At 45.6% G+C, this 19660-nt stretch overlaps 1 protein-coding gene across 4 annotated transcripts in view; it reads right to left on the reverse strand.

Annotated features, from left to right (window-relative positions):
* Positions 1-19660, reverse strand: part of ASAP1 (ArfGAP with SH3 domain, ankyrin repeat and PH domain 1) — a 2617237-nt gene that overhangs the window by 2368298 nt on the left and 229279 nt on the right. For all 4 annotated transcript variants that reach the window (XM_069621633.1, XM_069621635.1, XM_069621634.1 and 1 more), the window contains exon 2: positions 2171-2257. In XM_069621633.1, the coding sequence (XP_069477734.1) occupies positions 2171-2229 (59 nt within the window). In that variant the 5' untranslated portion in view covers positions 2230-2257. The remainder of the gene's footprint in view (positions 1-2170; positions 2258-19660) is intronic.

Raw genomic sequence — 19660 nt, forward strand, 5'->3', positions numbered from 1 at the left:
GTACACAATGGGTGATACAATTAGAAAAACATTAAAGTATGAGATAAAGCACCTGACCAGTCCCAGAAGCCTCCTGTCTATATCAAAGCAACTGGGATGTTCTGAACACTAGGGACAGAGAGAATGTCAAGAGGAAGAGTAGGACTTGGAGTAATGAAGATTACCGGCAAGTAATGTTGGAATGCACCTTCATATTCCAGCCCCTCCCAAACTATGGAAAAAATACTAATACGGTAAACAAACATGAGCGGGTACAGGAGGGGGGGGGGTGGAGTCCTGTGGGCATAGACGGGTAGTGCTGTGTGTATTGATTCTAGAAGTTTAGGTTTAAGGTGAACTACAAACAGCCCTATAGAGTGTTAGTTAGATATACTGTGTACGTATGCCACATATGGTATAAGTCTCTGCCCAATGACGAGAAACAGAGAACTGTCACCAAATATGAAGTTGGATATGGGTCCTTGCGGGCCGTTTTGAGACCACACACACACACACAGAGCATTGACTCGCTCATTCACACACAGCATTGACTCAGTCCTTTAAACGCGCACCCATACGTCCTACACTTTCTCATTCACACACACACGTAATAATACATAAACAATAAAGATCTTACCTACATGCAGCCCCAGTCCAGACTCTGCTCTGCCACCTCGAGCCTTCTGGGTTCCGCATAGCACGAACAAGAGCCATGAAACAAATAGTGCTTCCTGCAACTGCACCCGCAGGGGCCGGAGTGCTCCATTGAGAGTGTCCAGACTTGTTTGTATGTTCAGGGAGACGCAGAAGAGCCTCCTAGCACACACAAACGTGCAGCACCCCAACCTCCATCACCAATGGGCAATGCAATGCAAGGCTGGGAAAGCAAAACGCCCCCCAGCTGTGCATGGCTCATTGAGCATGTGCGCTGGGTTGTTGAAGCTAAGGGACTGCTCCTGGGCTGGCTTGTTTTTCCCTTTGACAGTTCGTACCCCACGTGCTTCCCCAGTCTTGCATGGCCCATTGGGGGTGCAGGCTGGGGTACTGCATGTTTGGATGTGCAAGGAGGCGCTTCTGCCCCTCCCTGCACATACAAATGGATCGGTGCACTCTCAGTAAAGCGCTCTGGTTCGTGTGCGTGCAAAAAAATACAGTTCTTTACGTCAGACTTTGACCTCCAGAATGTCTGGAGGTCAAAGTCTGTTAAGTAGTAAAGAATAGTATTTTTCTGTACCTGATATTGGGGAAAGTGATGCCTCTACGTTTTTTTCAAGATGAAGGCCTTATAGTAGGAGGAACTATTCAGGCAAGACTGGATTGCTACAATGCGAACATTTGGAGTTCCTAAATATTGAACTTCTGTCTTTAGACCATTCAGCAATTTTTGTAGGCCCTGGCTGGTCGTTGTCATGCCTTTTTCCTTCAGAAGAAGTCTCCAGAAATGAGGCCGAACGAGCTATAGTGTACACAAGTAAATACAGCTCCAGTAGGCAGCATTTCCAAATTGGCTTTTTTTTATGGGTTACAAGTGCTTTTCATTTCTCATTGTTTGGATCCAACAGAGAGCAGCAAGTAGCTGTTAGCCGTCTTTCAGTAATAACAGAGAAGTACTCGCACACATCTTAAACGTATCATTACAGGGCAGTGGAATTTACTGCAGGAACCACATACTGCCAAACAAGACGTGCCTGAAGAGAAAAACCTTCTCCATAAGACCGATTCAAGCCCCAACAATGTCGTATTTTTGCAACATGTGTTTTATAATTCCTGAGGTAAACGGCCATCATTCAGACAAGTAGCAGTGTTTCTGGGTAGCTGCTTTTTGCAAAGTACTTTGGAAGCGTTTCATGTCGGTGCAGCAAGCAGTAATGCAAATTGCTTTATAAATATTACAGTCTTTCCTTTTAACATGTTTAGACAATTACCGCTTGAATCTACAGTATTGATCTCTGCCAAGGACCCCTTTCCGAAAGGGCTTTTAGCGAGTAAGTTTAAGTTACAAAACAGGAAAAGGCTTCCGAAGGAAACGGTGTGTAAAATAAATAGATGAATAAACAAAAAAAGATTATGAAGAATAATTATCCACAGCTGCTGCATCCAAAAATCGCATGCTATAGTGATAACTATAGAGCAGTCGCAGAACACAACACGTTGCATCACGGTGAGAAACATGCGTTGCCACTTTTCTTACCGGTTCCAGAGAGAATCCCTTGATGAGAAGCTGGACAGCCTTGACGCTGAGGACCTCATGTCTTCCGTGCCACCAGGGAATTATTGCCTGCAAACGATTTCATGAGCAGAGGTCATTATATACAATAGGTGGCTTTCTAAATATATCAAATTTGCTGCAAAGTGGGCGCTTCAAAAGAATGATGAACATAAATCCCTACGTGAAAGAACAAACAAGGCAACTCAGTTGAATGCATGGAATACAGAACAGCATAGCTAGCTAACAAACAAAAAAAACAATGGCAGGGCTAAGCAATGCTGCTCTTCGTTGCTGTGCCTTGCGCTTTGCAGCAAGAGTGATAAATGATAAATAACGTAAAAGTAAATCATTCGTCAATTGCTATTGCACAGGGATGTGGGTCATGCACATCGCAGGTGGCAGTAGGTGAAATCGTGAATTCCGGCAATGTGAAACTAGTTGGGCATCATGTCACAAAAATCATAGGGCTGCAGCAGTGGTGGAGGCAGCTTTTAGTGCCAGGTGCGGGTTACTCACGTTTCCCCTTGAATTGGCATGTGCAACCGAGATAGCGAGGGACCCTTTAAGTACTATGCGGGTTTTCCCAGGTGAATATCTTTTAAATAATGGGTTACAGCACAATTTTCAAATTAAATGTGGTTAAAAAGTCATGCAATTTACAATTAGCTTTATAGAATGGGAGATAAAAAAAATCTAATTGATGCAAGGTTCCCAACGGTGCACAGTAATATTTTTTTTATGCTTCCTATCACTACACTGTATGCCAGTGTTACCGCTGAAAAACATTTTTAAAATGGTGTGGCCACTATATATAACAGCATTGCCACTGCAAAACCGTTCATGGTATTGCACCCACAACATACTTATTTTATTTTGATGTTTTGCGACACGCTAAATGTCAATACAAGCTCTTTTTAAACGTGTGGGCAGAATTATAGGGCTCTCGCAGTGGCAATACCGAAATCCAGATGTATAAACAGGAAAGGTGGTACATAGAGAGGGAGCGCGTAGTAGCAAGTTCAAGGACACAAGGACAACTTTATCATTTATTTCTAACATCACCTCTGTTGCTTTCTCAACGTTTCTATCTCTTTAACATGGCCATGGTGTTGACTTTCGGCTCTGTTACCCCTTGATCACTTGCTTAGGCTGCTATTATATATTCCACCTAAAACACCCGTTCTGCACACATATCCCAAATCCCCTCTCTAAACCCTGGGAGACGCTGGGCCACTGTTCTTTTCTGTTGCCAATAGATTTTTTGCCATGATGAAATGCTTTAAGTAAAATCTTGAAACACAACAGATGTAAATACATTTATAAATGTCTGTTTCTCTAAGAAAATACAAAATAATGCAAAATAAGGTTTAAAGAAAATCAGATACGCGTGAAATAAACCACTTGAAACCCAGTTCTCAGTGTTTTTTTAAATGTATTCGGACACTAGTTAACGAAAGACTAAATCATAAATTCCCACTTAGAACAACCCTTCTTGTATTCTTTCCTTTTAACATTAGGAGAGCAAGTTTGTTCTTTCATTCCTAGGCACCAAAACCCTTGTTTTATCCCTCATCTTCTTAGAGATTTTCCACAGCTATAATTATAATTGTTCTTTTATAACGAGGAATCTTCGAACCTGGGTTTTGCTTCGTTGTCTTGCTTCCAAGACAACGCGTTGCCCCTAGGCTATCCTTCCTCCTATAGTCTTCTTCTTGGTCTCACTGCCTATCAGCTAGCTGCTATTCGTTCTGTCTACAATGATTCTATTTGTCTTCTTGTTCGCCTATTCCCCCATGATTCTATTCTCCCTGCGCTATCTCTTAATCGTCTGTTACTCCTCTTCCCATTCTCTTTGCTCACGTCCCAATTCCTCATATCTGTTCCTCATCCTTCAAGTGCTCAATCTCGTTTCCGTCCATTCTCTCTTTGCACCCAACTATTGGAGTGCACTTCCTCTCCCTCCGTGATCTGTCACTGTCTCCCTTTGCACATTTTCATTCTCATCTTAAGCATCACGTGTTAAACACTTGAGTGTCCATTCAATATGATTTTCATATTGTTGTACCGTTTTTTCTTGCTTAAGCACTTTAGCGTATTGCGCTATATAAACTATGTAAAATACAAAATTCCGAATTTAGATCCTGTCATTAAATGGGAGGAAGGGGAAATATGGTAATGGAAAGTGTACATAGGAGTCCAGAAGAATACTGGTGAGGTTCAAAATGCTGGACGGAGGAAAAAAGTGTTAAATACTGCATAATCAAAATGGGAGCAATCCAGTGGGACAGATGATGAGTTAAGTGCGGTGCACAGGAGCAACGCCAGAGGCCTGGCTGAAAGTGAAGTCCCAAAGTCTGATGGTAAGTGATATTTAGCCACCGAGCAGGGCAAAGCAACAAGCAATAGGAAGGGGAGGGAATGGGGCCTAGAAGGACAGCCTTGTGCTACATACACACCTACCAGGAGGAGAAACAACCACTCCAAAGCCACCATATTTGAGAAACACCCAGAGCAGGGCTGCATGGCGGGGAGGGCGAGCTTTGTGAAGAGGCTTTTTTTCTTGGCCTACCTCTCTTTACTGATCCGCCTGGGCATGTCTGTCCTTACACAACAGAATGATGGTGTGATGTCTGATTACATGGGTCAGCCGGCTGGTCAATTGAGTTGCAACCTGAAACAGTTGACTGTCTGCAGTTTTCAGAGGTGCAGGTAGGTAGGGGCAAATCATGGCATTATGCCACCATCTTGGAATGGTGGTTGAGCTGCTATACCGTCTTCTAGGCTCCTCAAAGGTCTCTTCCTGCTGCAACCTCTCTTCCTTCACCTCTCTCTCTCCATCTAGTATGTCATTACATTTCTTTCCACCTCCTCTTGCTCCTACACCTTTAACTCTCTCTCTACCTCCTCCTGCACCACCAACCAGTGGCAGCTGGTACCTTTTTTTTAAAAACATTTTATTTGCACATTTGATTTTATTTTGTTTTGCAGGAGAATGCAATATTACAACCTTACAACATTAGTGCTTCAAAAGAAAAACAGGAAAAGACATCAACAACTCCCCCTCTTTCACCCCCAGGCCCTCTAGTACAGCTTATTCCTTCAATGTTCAGGTTTAAAGGCCCTTGTCCGGTGAATAGACTACTTTTAGGCCCCCTCAGTCCACCCGCCCTCGTTACTCCAAGATCACCCTCTGAATGGCACCGCCACTCCTCAAATGCACCCCTTCATTTCTTAACCTCCATACCTTAATACCTTCCCCAGTGAGTTCCACCTCCCTTTACCCTGTCTGCAAGTCTGGAGTCATATATCTGACAATAAAGTGGTACCACTACATCTCCATCGGCCCCAGCCTTCCATGGATTCCCGCTGTGATTCTTTCCATCATGTAAATGCTTTTGGCCACATTGGCCCACTCTCTCTTACTGGGTATGTATTCGTTTTTCCATTTGGTGGCAATGCTTGCACTGGCAGCCAGCAGTAAGGATGCTGCCATTTTTGGGAGCCTGGAGTATTCCCCATCCACCTCCTCCATTCCAAACAAAACCAACAGGGGATTTTTATCTCTGCTTATCCCTTCTAGGTCTCTAATCCATCCAAGGACCTTGTTCCCAGAAAAACTGTATCCTGGGACAAGCCCACCACACATGGCAATAATCAACTCTCCCTTCACAACCCCTCCATCACATGGGACTAATATCAAGGAACATCTTTGACAGTCTGACCGGGTCAAACTGCCACCTATGGAGGAGCTTAACCGTGTTCTGCCTATATTTGTAAGATAGTGATGTCTTAGTAACGCCCCTGCTGAGCCTATTCCTGAGGGTCTCATCTACTTCTACCCCCAAGTCCCCTTCTCATCGCCCTCTCAAGTGCTCCGTGGCCCCACCTCCAGCCCCACCCAAGGCCCAATATATGGCTGATATTAACCCAGGCATTGTCGTGCACCTGTCCAGTAACTTCTCAAACAGGGTGAGCTCTCTACCTGTCTTGTCCCTGACGTTCGGATGGGTGAAGGCCCCTTTTAGCTGCAAGAACAGAAATACCAAAAATTTGCCTATGTCGGCCTCGAATCATCCCTAAAACCTTCCTGGGTTGGGTATGGTGTCTCTAACTCCCGGTACCCAGAGGTGACCCAAAGGAGACGGCCACGTGGTGACCACCTTCATGTCCACCCCCTGTCTCCAGATATCCTATATAGTTCCCAAACGGGTGATCGCAGATTCTCTGTGGCAGTTTATTCTTGGGTACCCACAGCCATTCCCCAACCGTGGCCGGGCCCAGGGGGAAGTTATCCATTGCCACCCATTGTTGGTCTACCTGGGACCTCAGGTGGGGAATCAGAATTCTAAGCTGGGCCGCCTTATAATCGAGCCGCACCTCGGGAAGGCCAGCCCCTCCCTGCTCCATTGGTAACGTTAGGGTAGTGCTCAGAATTCTGGCCTTTTTCCCCTGCCAGAGGAAACTATGAAGCGCCCCCTGTGCCTCCCGAAAAAAATCTCTGGTATGCATATCAGGAGCATTTGGAATAAATATACTACGCTCTGGAGGACCACCATTTTCAGTGCATTGAGACGACCCAACCATGAGATAGTCAGCTTTTGCCATTTCTCATTGTCCTAGTGTATTTTCAGCTTCAGTGGAGGAAAACTGGTGTCAAATAGGCTCTCCAGATCCCTAGTGAGATTAATGCCTTGGTACCTCATCGTGGTCACATTAACCTTCAGCCCAAGTGGGCTGAACATTTCTGTATCCCCGCCCCTCCCTCTGTCCAAGGGAAAAAGAACTGACTACTCTATATTAATCTTAAGCCCGGACATAGTACCATACAGGTCGATCAGTCGGAGAGCAGATAGTACGAAGACCAGAGGTTCGCTCAAATGGAGCAGAATGTTGTATGCGTATAAGGTGACCTTCTATTCCACCCCTCCCATTTTGATGCCCCTCACCCCTGGTTCATCCCTGATCCTCTGGGCAAGGAGTTCTATAGACATAGCGTACAGTGTAGGAGAAGGGGGACAGCCCTGCCTAGTTCCCTTCCCAAGCGCGAACCACAGCGAGAATTGTTCACCATGAATTAGGTCTTTGGGGATGTGTACACTGCCAGAACCCCACGAAAGAGCCTTTCCCCCATACCAAACTTAACTAAAACTGCCCTGAGAAAACCCAACTCCACCCGATCAAAGGCCTTCTCAGCGTCTTGCCCCCCCTACAGATACCTAACACTCCACACTTCCCCCAACTTCCCCCCACCAGCACTTTGTTTTGCAGCTACAAAATGATAGCTGCACTGTCTTGCCAAACACCTATTGGATGGAACAGGGAGCGCACTGAGAAAGGCTGCCAGTGTATTTTCTTACATGCACAAGGAAGAGAATTGAAAAGCAGCGCTGCTTTGCTGCTAGCTCCACATTTCCCCTTGAAAAAGGAAATATTTGTTGTTTAAAATGATGGTGACCTGATGCTCTTTTTCATCTATTCAAACTTTACACAGTTCTGATTCAGGGAGATCCTGCTGTGCCCATCCACATTCAGATGGTGCTACAGCCAAAGAAAGCATTATCACTGAATGACTGGCTGTGTCAGGCAAGATCTGGGAAATCACCAGAAACTTTACTCTCAGCCATACAGAAAAACGCTTGACTTTTGGCTACAAAGAGTCAAAAATAAACACTTCAAAAGAAACCCTAGCTCTCTGTGCACATATCAATTTCAGTGGACATTTGCCTTGGAAATACTGCTGTGTAAGAGAAACTGACTAGGGCTGCAAACAAGGTTTGGAATCCAGATGGGAGAGAGAACCAAATTTGAAGGGGACATCCCAGCAGAATTCGCCACGTGTCAAAATGTGCTTTTGCAAACAAGAAAAATGCCTGCTTTAAAAGCGTAATGATGAATAGTCCTTGCCTAGAAATGTATGGGGGGTTTGGGTAACATCTAGATAGTGTTTCATTTTAACAGACTTACTTCTGATTCATAGCAAAATAAAATAAAATAATAATTAAATGCATTGGCTGTACTGGGGAACCAGTCAAACAGGTTTCCTGCTCAGTTTACATGGACAAAAGGAGCCATAAAGGGACTTCTGGGACACATACGTGTTACTTTCTGCCCTTGGAAACTTTGAATGGCCAAGAGGCAGAATATCACACCCCCATCAGACTTTGTGGCTGGACTCCAGGCTGACACAATAGAGCTCCAGAACACCTAAGTGTTACTTTTGGAAGTGACACCTACTATTCACTCAAACTGAGCAACTCCATGGCATCCCTGGGCTAAACTGACATTTGATGGTAGCCTGGGAAGAAATGGTCTTAGTTGGAGGGCAAAGGCCAGCCCATTTTGCTCAAAAGACTATTTGATGAATACACTTTTAAGTCATAACCGGACAACGCAGTAATGTAAAAGTTTGACAGTTTAAAGGTAATTTTCATGGCTTTCAAACAAGATATTGTGGCTGTCCATAGTATGTATGGGACGTAAACACCAGGAGAATGTGAATCATGGGAAAAGTACATATGGTGCAACATAGAAAATGTATGGAAATGTGCCCTATGATAATATGTATAAATGCTTAAAATGGTGGGATTTTGGGTGAAGCGGTTCCCACTAAAAACAGCGGAAAACTATTAGAAGGGCGAAATAATGTCGTCGGGAGTGGGAACACCATGCTCTGTATGAAATTTGCAATTTGCCTATGTAATTTGCAAAAGTGCCACAATTGTATAAATGTGTGATTTATGTTAAGATTGATTTTAGGTAAAAAGGACTGTGGGATGGCTTTGCACCTCATAAAAACACAACCCCATAAACTGAGTCCCCTCCTTGAGGAGGTGACCAATATAGGCTGACCTATCCAGTTCTTTGGGGTAGGTCTAGCTTAGTCCTGCCCAACAATAAATCCTGTGAGCCACCCTCCTTTTATAAAAAGGGGAAGCGGGCAGAGACAGGGACACTCTCTTCAGAATTTTCCAGCACCTGCGTATCCAGATATTACACATTCATCTTGCAAGCTTCCAAATTCTACTGCCAGGCCAGAGCACAGCTGACCCTATCCAGGCAGGACCATTGATCCAGAAACCCCACTAAAAACCCCAATAACTAGGGGGAAAAGCTGTGGTACCCTTTTGGGAGTATCCTGTGACGAGACTGGCTTTTTGCCCCACCATCTGCATGCCAGCTGTACCCTTGCGATCCAGTGACCAGACAGGTCTAGCTGTTGTTCTACTAGGAGATTCTGTTGCCTTGCTGTGACCAGAGCCTTTGCGTCCAGAACCCGGTTGACTGTCCCAAATCCCAAACTCAAGTGCGGATTGTGAGTATTTCCCCATCCCATAGCATACCCCATCTTGATACTTTGTTTTTGTTCCATACCCTGATAACTTGTTTAAAACTGGCAGAATTATTTGTGCATCCTGTCCTTGATTTCCTGGTGCTAGCGCCATTCTTCCATTCACTTCTGTCTTGTAAGTCCTTAGAAATATTTTTATTAAATTAATTCTCCTTAAGAAAGGAGGCACACTGTGTGAAGGGTTACAACTGCAGCGTAACCTTTCTATTCACGGGTGGCGTCCCTTTTTTCTAGCCATTAAATCTAATGTAAGTGAAATTTGTCTTTCTTCTTTCCAAACCGATTTTCTCATTTTCACTGCTTTATTTTACCAAAACCGAATTTCTTTCACCTTGAAAATCTCATCCAGTTCTTCAGCTATAGTCACTCTGTCACCTTCCTATTGTCCCAGTGATGTGCTTCTATCACCCAGTTTAAAAACCGCGTTCCAATTCTGTGTATTTCATCCGTTTATTGTAAAGAACATTTTTGACATTTAAAACTGCAAAAAGTGTAAAATGCAACTTTTCAATGTGTGATTTTGGCTGCACTGTGTTCTTGCTTTCAAGTTGCTTTTTGAACTGTATGCCCTTTGTTGATACCTTGCCTTGTAGTTGCTAGTGATATTACATCCCTGATACTGTGATAAGTCATATTTATCTCATTTATTCAACTGCATGTAATTATTTATTTACCAATTCCGAGTGTCATTTTATGGAATTGCAAAGGGTTTTAAAATCTTATTTAGTGAGGGAAGGTCAGATTTTAATTCTGTTTTCTGCCTAATATCCGTGACTCCTTGCTGTTCCTTTCTGTCCACTCAAAATGTGGTTAATTGGGGTTTGAGGGAGCATTGCAGGGGGAAATCAGAACTCGGGTGCTATCTACCTGAACAGTAAAATTGTTCCTATTCATCTGTGCTTTGGATATGTTCTTGTAAAAGGTCAACCAAGTGTATTTCATTAGTTTACATTGTTATTATCACCCCATTGGTGATTGCTGCCCAATACTCAAACTGTGTGATTTTCTTTGAATTTAAAATAAATATTGTATTCCCACCAACCGGCCTGATTTATGGTCCATTGTGACCCAGGGTATTTGTAAAAGGGGGTGTGAGACCAGTTGGTTGCCAGCTCAATTCGAATTAGTGGAAAATAAAGAAAACTTATTCTAATTGAGCTCTACATCTTAGGCTAAGGGCAAGAGTCCTGGTCCGGTGTGGCACCCGATTGGAATCCTTTACAGTCTATTGAAAGAAGAGACGGGTCCCCTCTCATATCCTGGGATGCATGTATGAGATGAAGTGTCTTCTTCATCTTGTCCGCCCCCTGTAGACCCTTAATGAACCCCACTTGGTCCGAGTGGATCAAACTCGGCATATACCATTCCAATCTCGTGGCTTTCACCGTAGTGTACTGCTTGGCATCCGTATTAAGGAGGGAAATTGGCCGATATACCCCACATCTCCGATGATCTCTTCCCTTTTTAGGAATTACTGTGATATGAGCGCAGGAGAAGGATTCTGGTGCCCGACCTGTATCAAGTATATAATTGAACAACTTGGTTAAGAAAGGGAGTAGGGCGGGGAGAAATGTTTTGTATAACCCAGCGGTGAAGCCATTTTCCCTGGTGCCTTCCCCAAGGGTAATTTTGCCACTGCCTTTCTAACTTCCTCCTCTGTTATGGGAGCCTCCAATACGGAGGATTCTTCCTCAGAAAGTTTGGGCAGAATAATGGGCCCCAGATGGGCGTCAATATCCTGTGCTTCGGGAGAAACCTCTGAGGCATATAACTTCTTATAAAAGTCTGCGAAACCTCTGGAATTCCCTCCCCTGTTACACCCGCTGCCCTGTCACTTTCCACAATTTCTGAGACCCACCTATCCGCACGCTGACCTCTCAGCCTCACGGCCAGTAGGGAGTCTGCTTTATCCCTCTTTTGATAGACCTTTTGTTTCAGGAAGAGCAGGCTACGCATGTTTTTCCCTTCTTCCAAGAGTCTCAATTCCTGCATCTTAACCCTCGCCTCCTGTATGCTCTCCTCCTGACTTCAGGAGTGGTCATGGGCCTTCGCGTCCAGATGTCGGATCTCCTCCCTCAATCTCTGCTTAACTACCACCCTTTCACTCTTTTTGAGTGCAACTTCCCGAATTAGGATCCCTTTCCATGTAGCCTTACCCGCCTCCCAAACGATTCTCATATCCACCTCCCCATCATCATTAACCTTCAAGTACTCCCCTATTTCCTTGTTGAATTTTGTGAAGAACACAGGGTCCTTCCAAAGTGAGTCATTGCTTCTCCATTTGGACCCTTTGGGGGAAAGATCCATCCACTGTATATCCACCGTCACCATGTCATGGTCGGACTACAAGATTGGGATGATCTCTGAACCCGTGCTTCCTCCCATATATATCGCGAGATATAGAGGTAATCAATCCATGTATAAGTCCCATGAGGTGGGGAGTAAAACATGTAAACCCTAGTCCCCGGGTGGAGGTGGCGCCATATATCCCTCAACCCCCATTCTCCCGGTGAGTTCTGAAACTCGTGGTGTCCAGGGCCCGGCGGCTCCCGCGCCCTATCCCTGAACCTTTGCCTATCCATGTCTGGGTCTGCCCATGTATTGAAATCCCCCCCCCCTGTGATCAGGTGCCCCAAACTTTCTACCAGAATTTTTGCAATTGTGACTTACAAAAAACGTAACTGTCCCTGGTTGGGAGCATGCACTGTGGCAAGCGTGAACCTCGAAGACCGAACCACCTATGGGATGGGGTTGCCCCTGCTTTCCACACTTCGTATTCTTGAGCCCCCCAACATTCCCCCACCCAATTGCCCCCCCTACAGATACTTAACACTCCACACTTCCCCCAAGTTCCCCCCAAGCCCACACCCCCATCTTATTGACCCATGAATCGAACTGCCCCCTCAAAAAAACATAATGTGTGGTGCCCCCACTAATGGTGAAGGACATATCGAATTACCCGGGCCCGTGAGTCCAGGTCCTTTCCGACACTCCATATCCGTTGCTCTGCCACCCCATGGTGGCGCGCCATCACCTGTTGCGTCACGTCCCATCAGCCGGGGGAGTGTTCAGCTTCCTGAACTTCTGCGAAACCACAATACACCTTCTCCTTGATCCCTGTGTTTGCCAGTGTCCTCCGTCCGGCTTTGGTTCCCTTGAAGTGTGAGGAGTCTCTCCTGCTCCTAGCAGTTCGCTCATAGCCCTCTTAATCTCCTGCTCCGAGCTAAGTCCATATTTGCTCCCCTCTGCTTCAAACGATATACAGAAAGGGAACCCCCACCTGTATCCGGTTTCCTTTTCATTCAGCCACCTGGTGAGGGGAGCACAGAGTCTTCTCTTTCTAGAGGTTGAGGGCGGACAGGTCCTGGAAGACCGTCGCCTTTGCCGAACCATACATTTCTGAGCCCTTCTTTCTTGCCTGTTCCAGAATTGTAGTCTATCACTATAATTATGAAAGCAAACCAGAAAGGATCTGGGGTCACCCGCCGCACCCCCCACGTGTATCCGCTCGATCTTGACATAGTTGATGGCGTCATTATCAAAGATGAGTTTGGTGATGCCGAAAAGGGCGCTTCGCAAGTCTCTGTCTCCCCATCCTTCTCAGGACCCCAAATAACCATAGGTTATTGCACCTCTCGCGATTCTCTAGGTCACCCATCTTCAGAAAGGATTTCCTCCTCCCTTCTTTCTACCTCCGTGAGACGCACATCCATTTGGGTCTCTGTGCCCAGGGAGGACTGGTTATGTTCCACCTCCTCTTTTCTCCATCTTGTCAATTCTCCCCCGAATGTCCGCCCACATACTTCTGATCTCCTCCAGGAGGGCCGCTACATCCTTTTTGGTATTCTGGCGTCTTCTCCCGTCTTTGACCCTTTACCTCAGTCGGGCGTGTTCTCCTCTGGGCTAGAGGGATGTACTCGACCAGCTTCTTCCTTGCGTCCATGTACCTTGTCCCCACCCTCCGCCCATGCAATTGGATCCATGGGGCGACATGTCTGACCCCTAATGAATGTTACTGTGCCCCCCCGAACTGATGGAGACCATCCGGCGGGGTCACAGGCCCGGCCCCCAATATCGGGAACAAGCACCTCCTTGAAGTCTTTATTTAATGCCAAGGTGGGGGGCCTCTATGGTGTGCGGGTGGGTGCCCTTTGTCTTTGAAACAGCTTAGTCGTGGAGCGCTCCAGAAGGCCCTCCAGGGCTCCACACCTGGATTGGGAAGAAACCTCAATTTTCCAAACAAACTCCTCTGGGTACAACCCTTGCCCCGGTTGGATCCGCTATGATGGGGTCACACGCCCACATGAACGACCTGGGGGGGCCCTCACCCCACTGCTTGTTCTATTTGTCTGGAAGTATCTTTTTCCTGTTGGGGGGCCCTGAGATCAGAGACCCCGGGTGCCTCTCTGCGTCCCACCTGCCCTTCTGTAAGCGGTACTTTCAGGGTGCTGCGGGTGTCCTGATTCTCTATGGTCAGAGGGAGGCGTGCACACACCCCTGTCACCGCCGGCTCCGCAGTGGCCTTCTGGGGCTCCTCCCTCTCGCAGCCGGGGGACCCTGCGCATCGGCTTCCCCGCTGATGTTAAATTCGGACTTTCCTCCCGTTTCCGTGCACCCTCCGTCCAGAGAATGGGACCGGGGGTGCACCCAGCCTTTGCACGTCCCGTCAGAGGTGTGATCTCCTCAAATGGGGGCTCAGCCCGCGAAGAGGCCCTGCGAGGAGACGTTTATGGAGACATCTGAATCTCTGCGCCCCCTGGAGGCCGATCACACACATTTATTTTTAATTTAATTTGTATTATAGTTGACAAAAAAATCAACTTTTAATACAAAACATCTGAACTGATCTAAGATCCACGCAATCCTGAATAACCAACATCAACATTCTAAAATGTGTAACATTTAATAATGGGTTAAAATGGTGCCATATTTCAGCACACTTTAAGTGAAATATTGGCTAAAAAGCCAGATAGTTTGCAATTGGTTTTGTAGGGTAACTCATGAAAAATCAAATGGATGTAAGCCAGCAATAGTGTACAGGAGCATTTCCCAATGCAGTTGTGTGATGCTTTTGCCAACAATCTATGCCAGTATGCAAAAAATGTTCATGTTGGATGTGCCCATAGATTTTCATGCTGGCTGCACTAATATATGCCAGTATTCCCATATAAGAACATACTCATGGTTGCTTTGCACATAATGCCAGAAACGATACTACAAGAAAATATGTCCATGCTGGATGTGCCAATATATCCACACATAAGACCATGCTCCTGCTGGCTTTGCCTTTAAAAATGTCATGCCACAATATGAAAACATGTCCAACATAGCTGCACGAAAATGTCAGTCCAGCCACATAACACATCATGCTTGCTTTATCGCAGATGCCCAGCTAAAAATGCCATGTCACGATAAGAAATAGCTAGACTGGCTGCACCAAAATGTGAGTATAGCCAAGTAATAACACTTGTTATGCTTGCTTTATTATAGATACCCAGTAAAAAAAAATGCTAAGTCAAAGTAAGAAATGGCTAGATGCATCAAAACGCCAGTCTAGCCATGTAAAAATACTTGTAATGCTTGCTTTATTATATTATAGATGCCCAATAAAAATGGCATTATGCCATTGTGTTGTGTGTCCCCACCCCTTCCACCAAAACCAGTGGGCCGGCACAACCACACATGCACACACCACATACCATTCACTCGCTCATTCACACAGCATTCAGTCGCACACCCATTCACCATACATTTGCTCATTCACTTGTGTAGCCAGCACCTACCCATCCATCATACACACACACATTCATTAACACACGCATGCAAACCTACTACTTTCTTCCTACCTTCATCCCCGGTCAGGACTCTGCTCCTCGCAGGGCGCCAGCCTCCCAGGGAACACTGAAGCCGTCTGGCTCCTGTGCCACATGAACAGGAAACAAAGAGCCCTTCCTGGTTCCTGCATGTGCGTGTAGGAGCTGAAGCCCTCCTGACATGCCGCTCCAAGAAGTCTGAATGTGTGGGGAGGCAAAGGAGCCCACATATGCACACTTAAAGATGCAGTTGTCCAGCATGCATTCCCAATGGACCATGCAAGAGTGGGGAAACAAAACCCCCCAGCCTTGCAAGGCCAAAAGGAAGACGTGTTCTCTGTCCAAAGAAACATAACCTGTCCCTGCCACTATAAAAACAACTAAGGCACAGGAGAATGACTCCATTCTCAGCAGGTTCACTGTAGTAAAGTATCTGTAGGCAGTTCTTTGTAACTACTTTTATCAAGTCGTATAGTTCAAATATTGGGCTCTTCAATTTCTCAACTCTGTCTTTTACATGTTGGTTCTCCCTCTTTGTTTTATTCCTCTCTCTTGCGATCTTATATGCTTCTATACCCCCTTTTCCTTTGGGCAATTCCCTTCAATTGTTAGTTAATCTTGAGGCTTTATCTTTACTCAATGTCCAATCTTTTTCTTGACTAGGGCAAATGGAAAGTTTCCAATTATAGCTGTCACTCTTCTTATGTATTTTCAATACTTGGTCTTTATTGGGACGAGTATGAGTGTTCCAGTAATGGTTCTCACTCGTCTTATGTATTTTGAACACTTGGTCGTTACTGGCACAAGTATGAGGGTTTCAGTAAAGATCATCGCTCTTTTTCACTATTTGGTCTTTACTGGGACGAGTTGTAAGGGTGGTCCTAATTACGCTCACACCAGAATAAATACACTGCTCTATGGAAATCAGGCCAAGAGTCTATCTTGTAAGGATAACAAGTTTAATTTTACAAACATGAGGATGGTAGCAAAGAACTGTGCTGCCTGAATGATCTTCTTCTGTCCCTTGTCAGTTCCTTTCTCCTGCCACAGTGGTGCCTGCAGGAGTTTATATAGTCTGGTCTTGCTGTAGTGGCGTAACTGGATACGGGCTATGGCTTCATCCCAATCCATCCTGCTTCCATACAAGGTATGCTCCAAATCCTTTCTTTCTTCATTGTCAGCGATTTTGTCAGAGCATGATGCTTTACAATTTGCTAGCTGATGCAAGAATACACTGTAGCTCATGCTTTCCTTCATTTTGCTACCTATGAATATTATATTATATATACATTTTCCAGTCATTCTCTATTTCACTCATTCTACTCATGTTTTTATCTTGTCCTGTAATCTCCTTTTAAACCTTATTTTCATAATTCTGCATTTTGTGCACGAGCATGTAAATCCCCTATTCTTAGCCCGCATGGACCCTTGACGGACAGTAGACAGCTGGTGAGTCACGTGTACTCTGCCAGTGCTAGCGAACACCACGGAATCCTGTAGTTAATTTTGAGCACAAACCACATTCTTCCTGGAAGGGAGAGTTTGCATTTACCGTACTAAGATTTTACAATGCATAGGATCTTGACATTACAAATGTATCCAGCTCATAGTTAGTTGTGCTTTATATTTAAACAATAACTGACTTCTTCAGTTTCTGCCTTGTCCTTCTTCAGTGCCTGCCCATGTCTGTGTATGTGATTAGATCTGTATGAGAGAGCCTTCCCAGTGCCTATAGTACCTAAAAGAGAGGTCTTGCCTAATTCTAAAGCACTTGGGGGTGCGGGAGGACCCTAGTTCCTTCCCAACAGAGTATAAGTTCCGGAAATGATTCTCACTCTTCTCTGTGAAACCTGAAGGTATGTAACGCTTACCTCTGGTGCCCTGCAGGTGTTCTGCTAGGGATCATTACACAGTGTCTCACCTGCTAGTCCCCAGAGATCAGTCATCCAGGCGGCCAGGACACGGCCATCGCTGTTGGATCCAGTTCCTGGGGGTGGACCAGTGGGGGAGGATCACCTGGATGGATTGTCATCGGGGGTGGAAGTGGGACACTGACGGGCAAGACACGGTACCACATTCCCAGTAACACCTGTTCCACATCCTACCCTGTAGGGTATTTAGAAGCCCTACCACCACCTCCCCACCCCCTTTTCCGACACAAACACTTTCTTACACAGAGAAAGACAATGGACTAACACAAGATCCGTTTACCTGACAGCTCCCAACACAAGGGTCAGGCAGAGTGAGGCAATTGACCAGAACCACACACACCTGACAGCCCTTTAGCTTCCCCACAGGGATAAAGGCAGAGCACAAGAGCACACAACAAGCAAGGCCAAACGCACAAGGAGACAGCTATTCCAGACCGGCAGTTCAAGAGCAGGAGGAAAGTGGCGAGACCTGAAAGGACGACGAGGAGGGAGTTGCCCTTTTTTTTAATTTTTGAAATTTTTTTTTTTAATTTGGTTTTATTGGTTTTAACACAAACAGAAAATGAAAAGAAACAAAAAGGTAAAGTATACATCATATGATACACCATTCGTAACGTTTGGCTGCATAACAATGACAGAGCACATTATATCTTCACGAGGTGTGGAACATTTGTCTCAGTTCTCATTTTGAGGTGTATTTACCTTGACTAAATAACATCGACCTCCCCCTTTCCCCCTCCCTTCCCTATTCTAGCACATATCCATTGTTCGTTATTGAGTCGTGGGAACATCGAAAGGACAGTAATCGTATCTCCGTTGACTGGTCGCACAGCAAACACTCATTTCGAGAACTCTTCCATTGTTGCTGGTTGGATTTTGCATTTCCATCAAGACCCTTCAGGCTCTTCCGGTTGGGATTCGTGATCCATTGTTAAGTGTTTACTTTTAAAGTCCATCCATAGGGCCTCACATTGGGCGGCCTTGCCGTGTAAAGCGGCAGTTATGGTTTCCATTAAGTATATATTTGTGGCTAGGGTGATTCATTCATTCTTTCCAGGTACTGTTGCAGATTTCCATTTGATTACCAGTAGTGCCCTGGCAGCAAGTAGTAGGTGGGGGTTCAAGCCCTTCACTCTGGCCCAGTCATCTTCATCCCTTTCTAAGCTAAAAAGTACTACGTAGGGGTCAGCGTCTCTTTGAATGCCTTCTATTTCCTTGATCCACCCCAGGATTTCATTCCAGAATACTTTGATGCGCGGACAGCCCCACCACATGTGCCAGTAGCTGGCTATTTGACCACATTTCCTCCAGCATATTGGGTTCATTGTTTGGGACATTTTGGATAGCCTGAGGGGATCGTATTGCCACCTGTGTGGGAGTTTGATGGCATGAAGTTTATATTGACATGATATTGATGTTTTGGATGCAGCTCTGCACATTGTGTCCCATTGACCGGGGTGTATATCCTCCCCAAAGTCTTTTTCCCATCTCGACCTCAGGGGTTCGGTGGATCCATCACCCGCTGCTATTAGTTCTTGGTACATTACTGATCTAAGACCTTTTATCTCTGCTTTAGAGCCTAGGATCTTCTCGAATGGGGTCAAGTCTCTGTTCAATTTATCTTTCCATTCTGCCTTTGTTAGGACCCCTTTCAGTTGGATGTACTGGAATGTGGATAGGATGCCTATACCCAGTGCTTCAGTCAATTCTGGTAGAGTGATCTGAGTCTTTCTTCTGCAGCTGTCCCACTCTTTCCAAGCCTCCCTCATACCATGATTGGTACCTACCCACGTCGGGTATATGGTTGTTTATGCCGGGGGACCATAAGTGACTGAGCGGGGACGGCCTGGTAGTAATTTTTCACATTTCTTTGCCTGTACGCCATATGCTCCATATGGTGCTCAGTATGGGATGGCCTTTGATTTTCCATAGTACCCTTTTGTGTGGAGTCCATAGCCATTCTGATACTGTGGCCGGGGAGAAATGGTGATTGTCCGTTTGGACCCATTGGAGATTGTGATGATCTCTGAGGTGTGGGATTAAGACTCGCAACTGGGCAGTTTTGTAATGAGCTCTCAGGTCAGGGAGTCCGACCCCCTCTTGTCCTTGGAGAGCGTCAGTGTGGTGTATGGGATCCTTGGTTTCTTTCCCTGCCATATAAATCTCATCATAGTTTTTTAGCTTCAATAAAGAACCCTTTTGGTATTTCCACTGGCAGCATTTGGAAGGGATACAGGAAGCGGGGAAGGCACACCATCTTGATTGCGTTGATTCGGTCAAGCCAGGAGATTGTGAGTTTGCTCCATTTCTTAAGGTCCGCTGTGAACCGCCGGAGGAGTGGAGGAAAGTTGGCTTCAAATAGATCATTCAGGGTCCTGGT

This window comes from Ambystoma mexicanum, chromosome 5q (assembly GCF_040938575.1).
Source record: "Ambystoma mexicanum isolate Mex_15411 chromosome 5q, UKY_AmexF1_1, whole genome shotgun sequence".
NCBI classification, from domain to species: Eukaryota; Metazoa; Chordata; class Amphibia; order Caudata; family Ambystomatidae; genus Ambystoma; species Ambystoma mexicanum.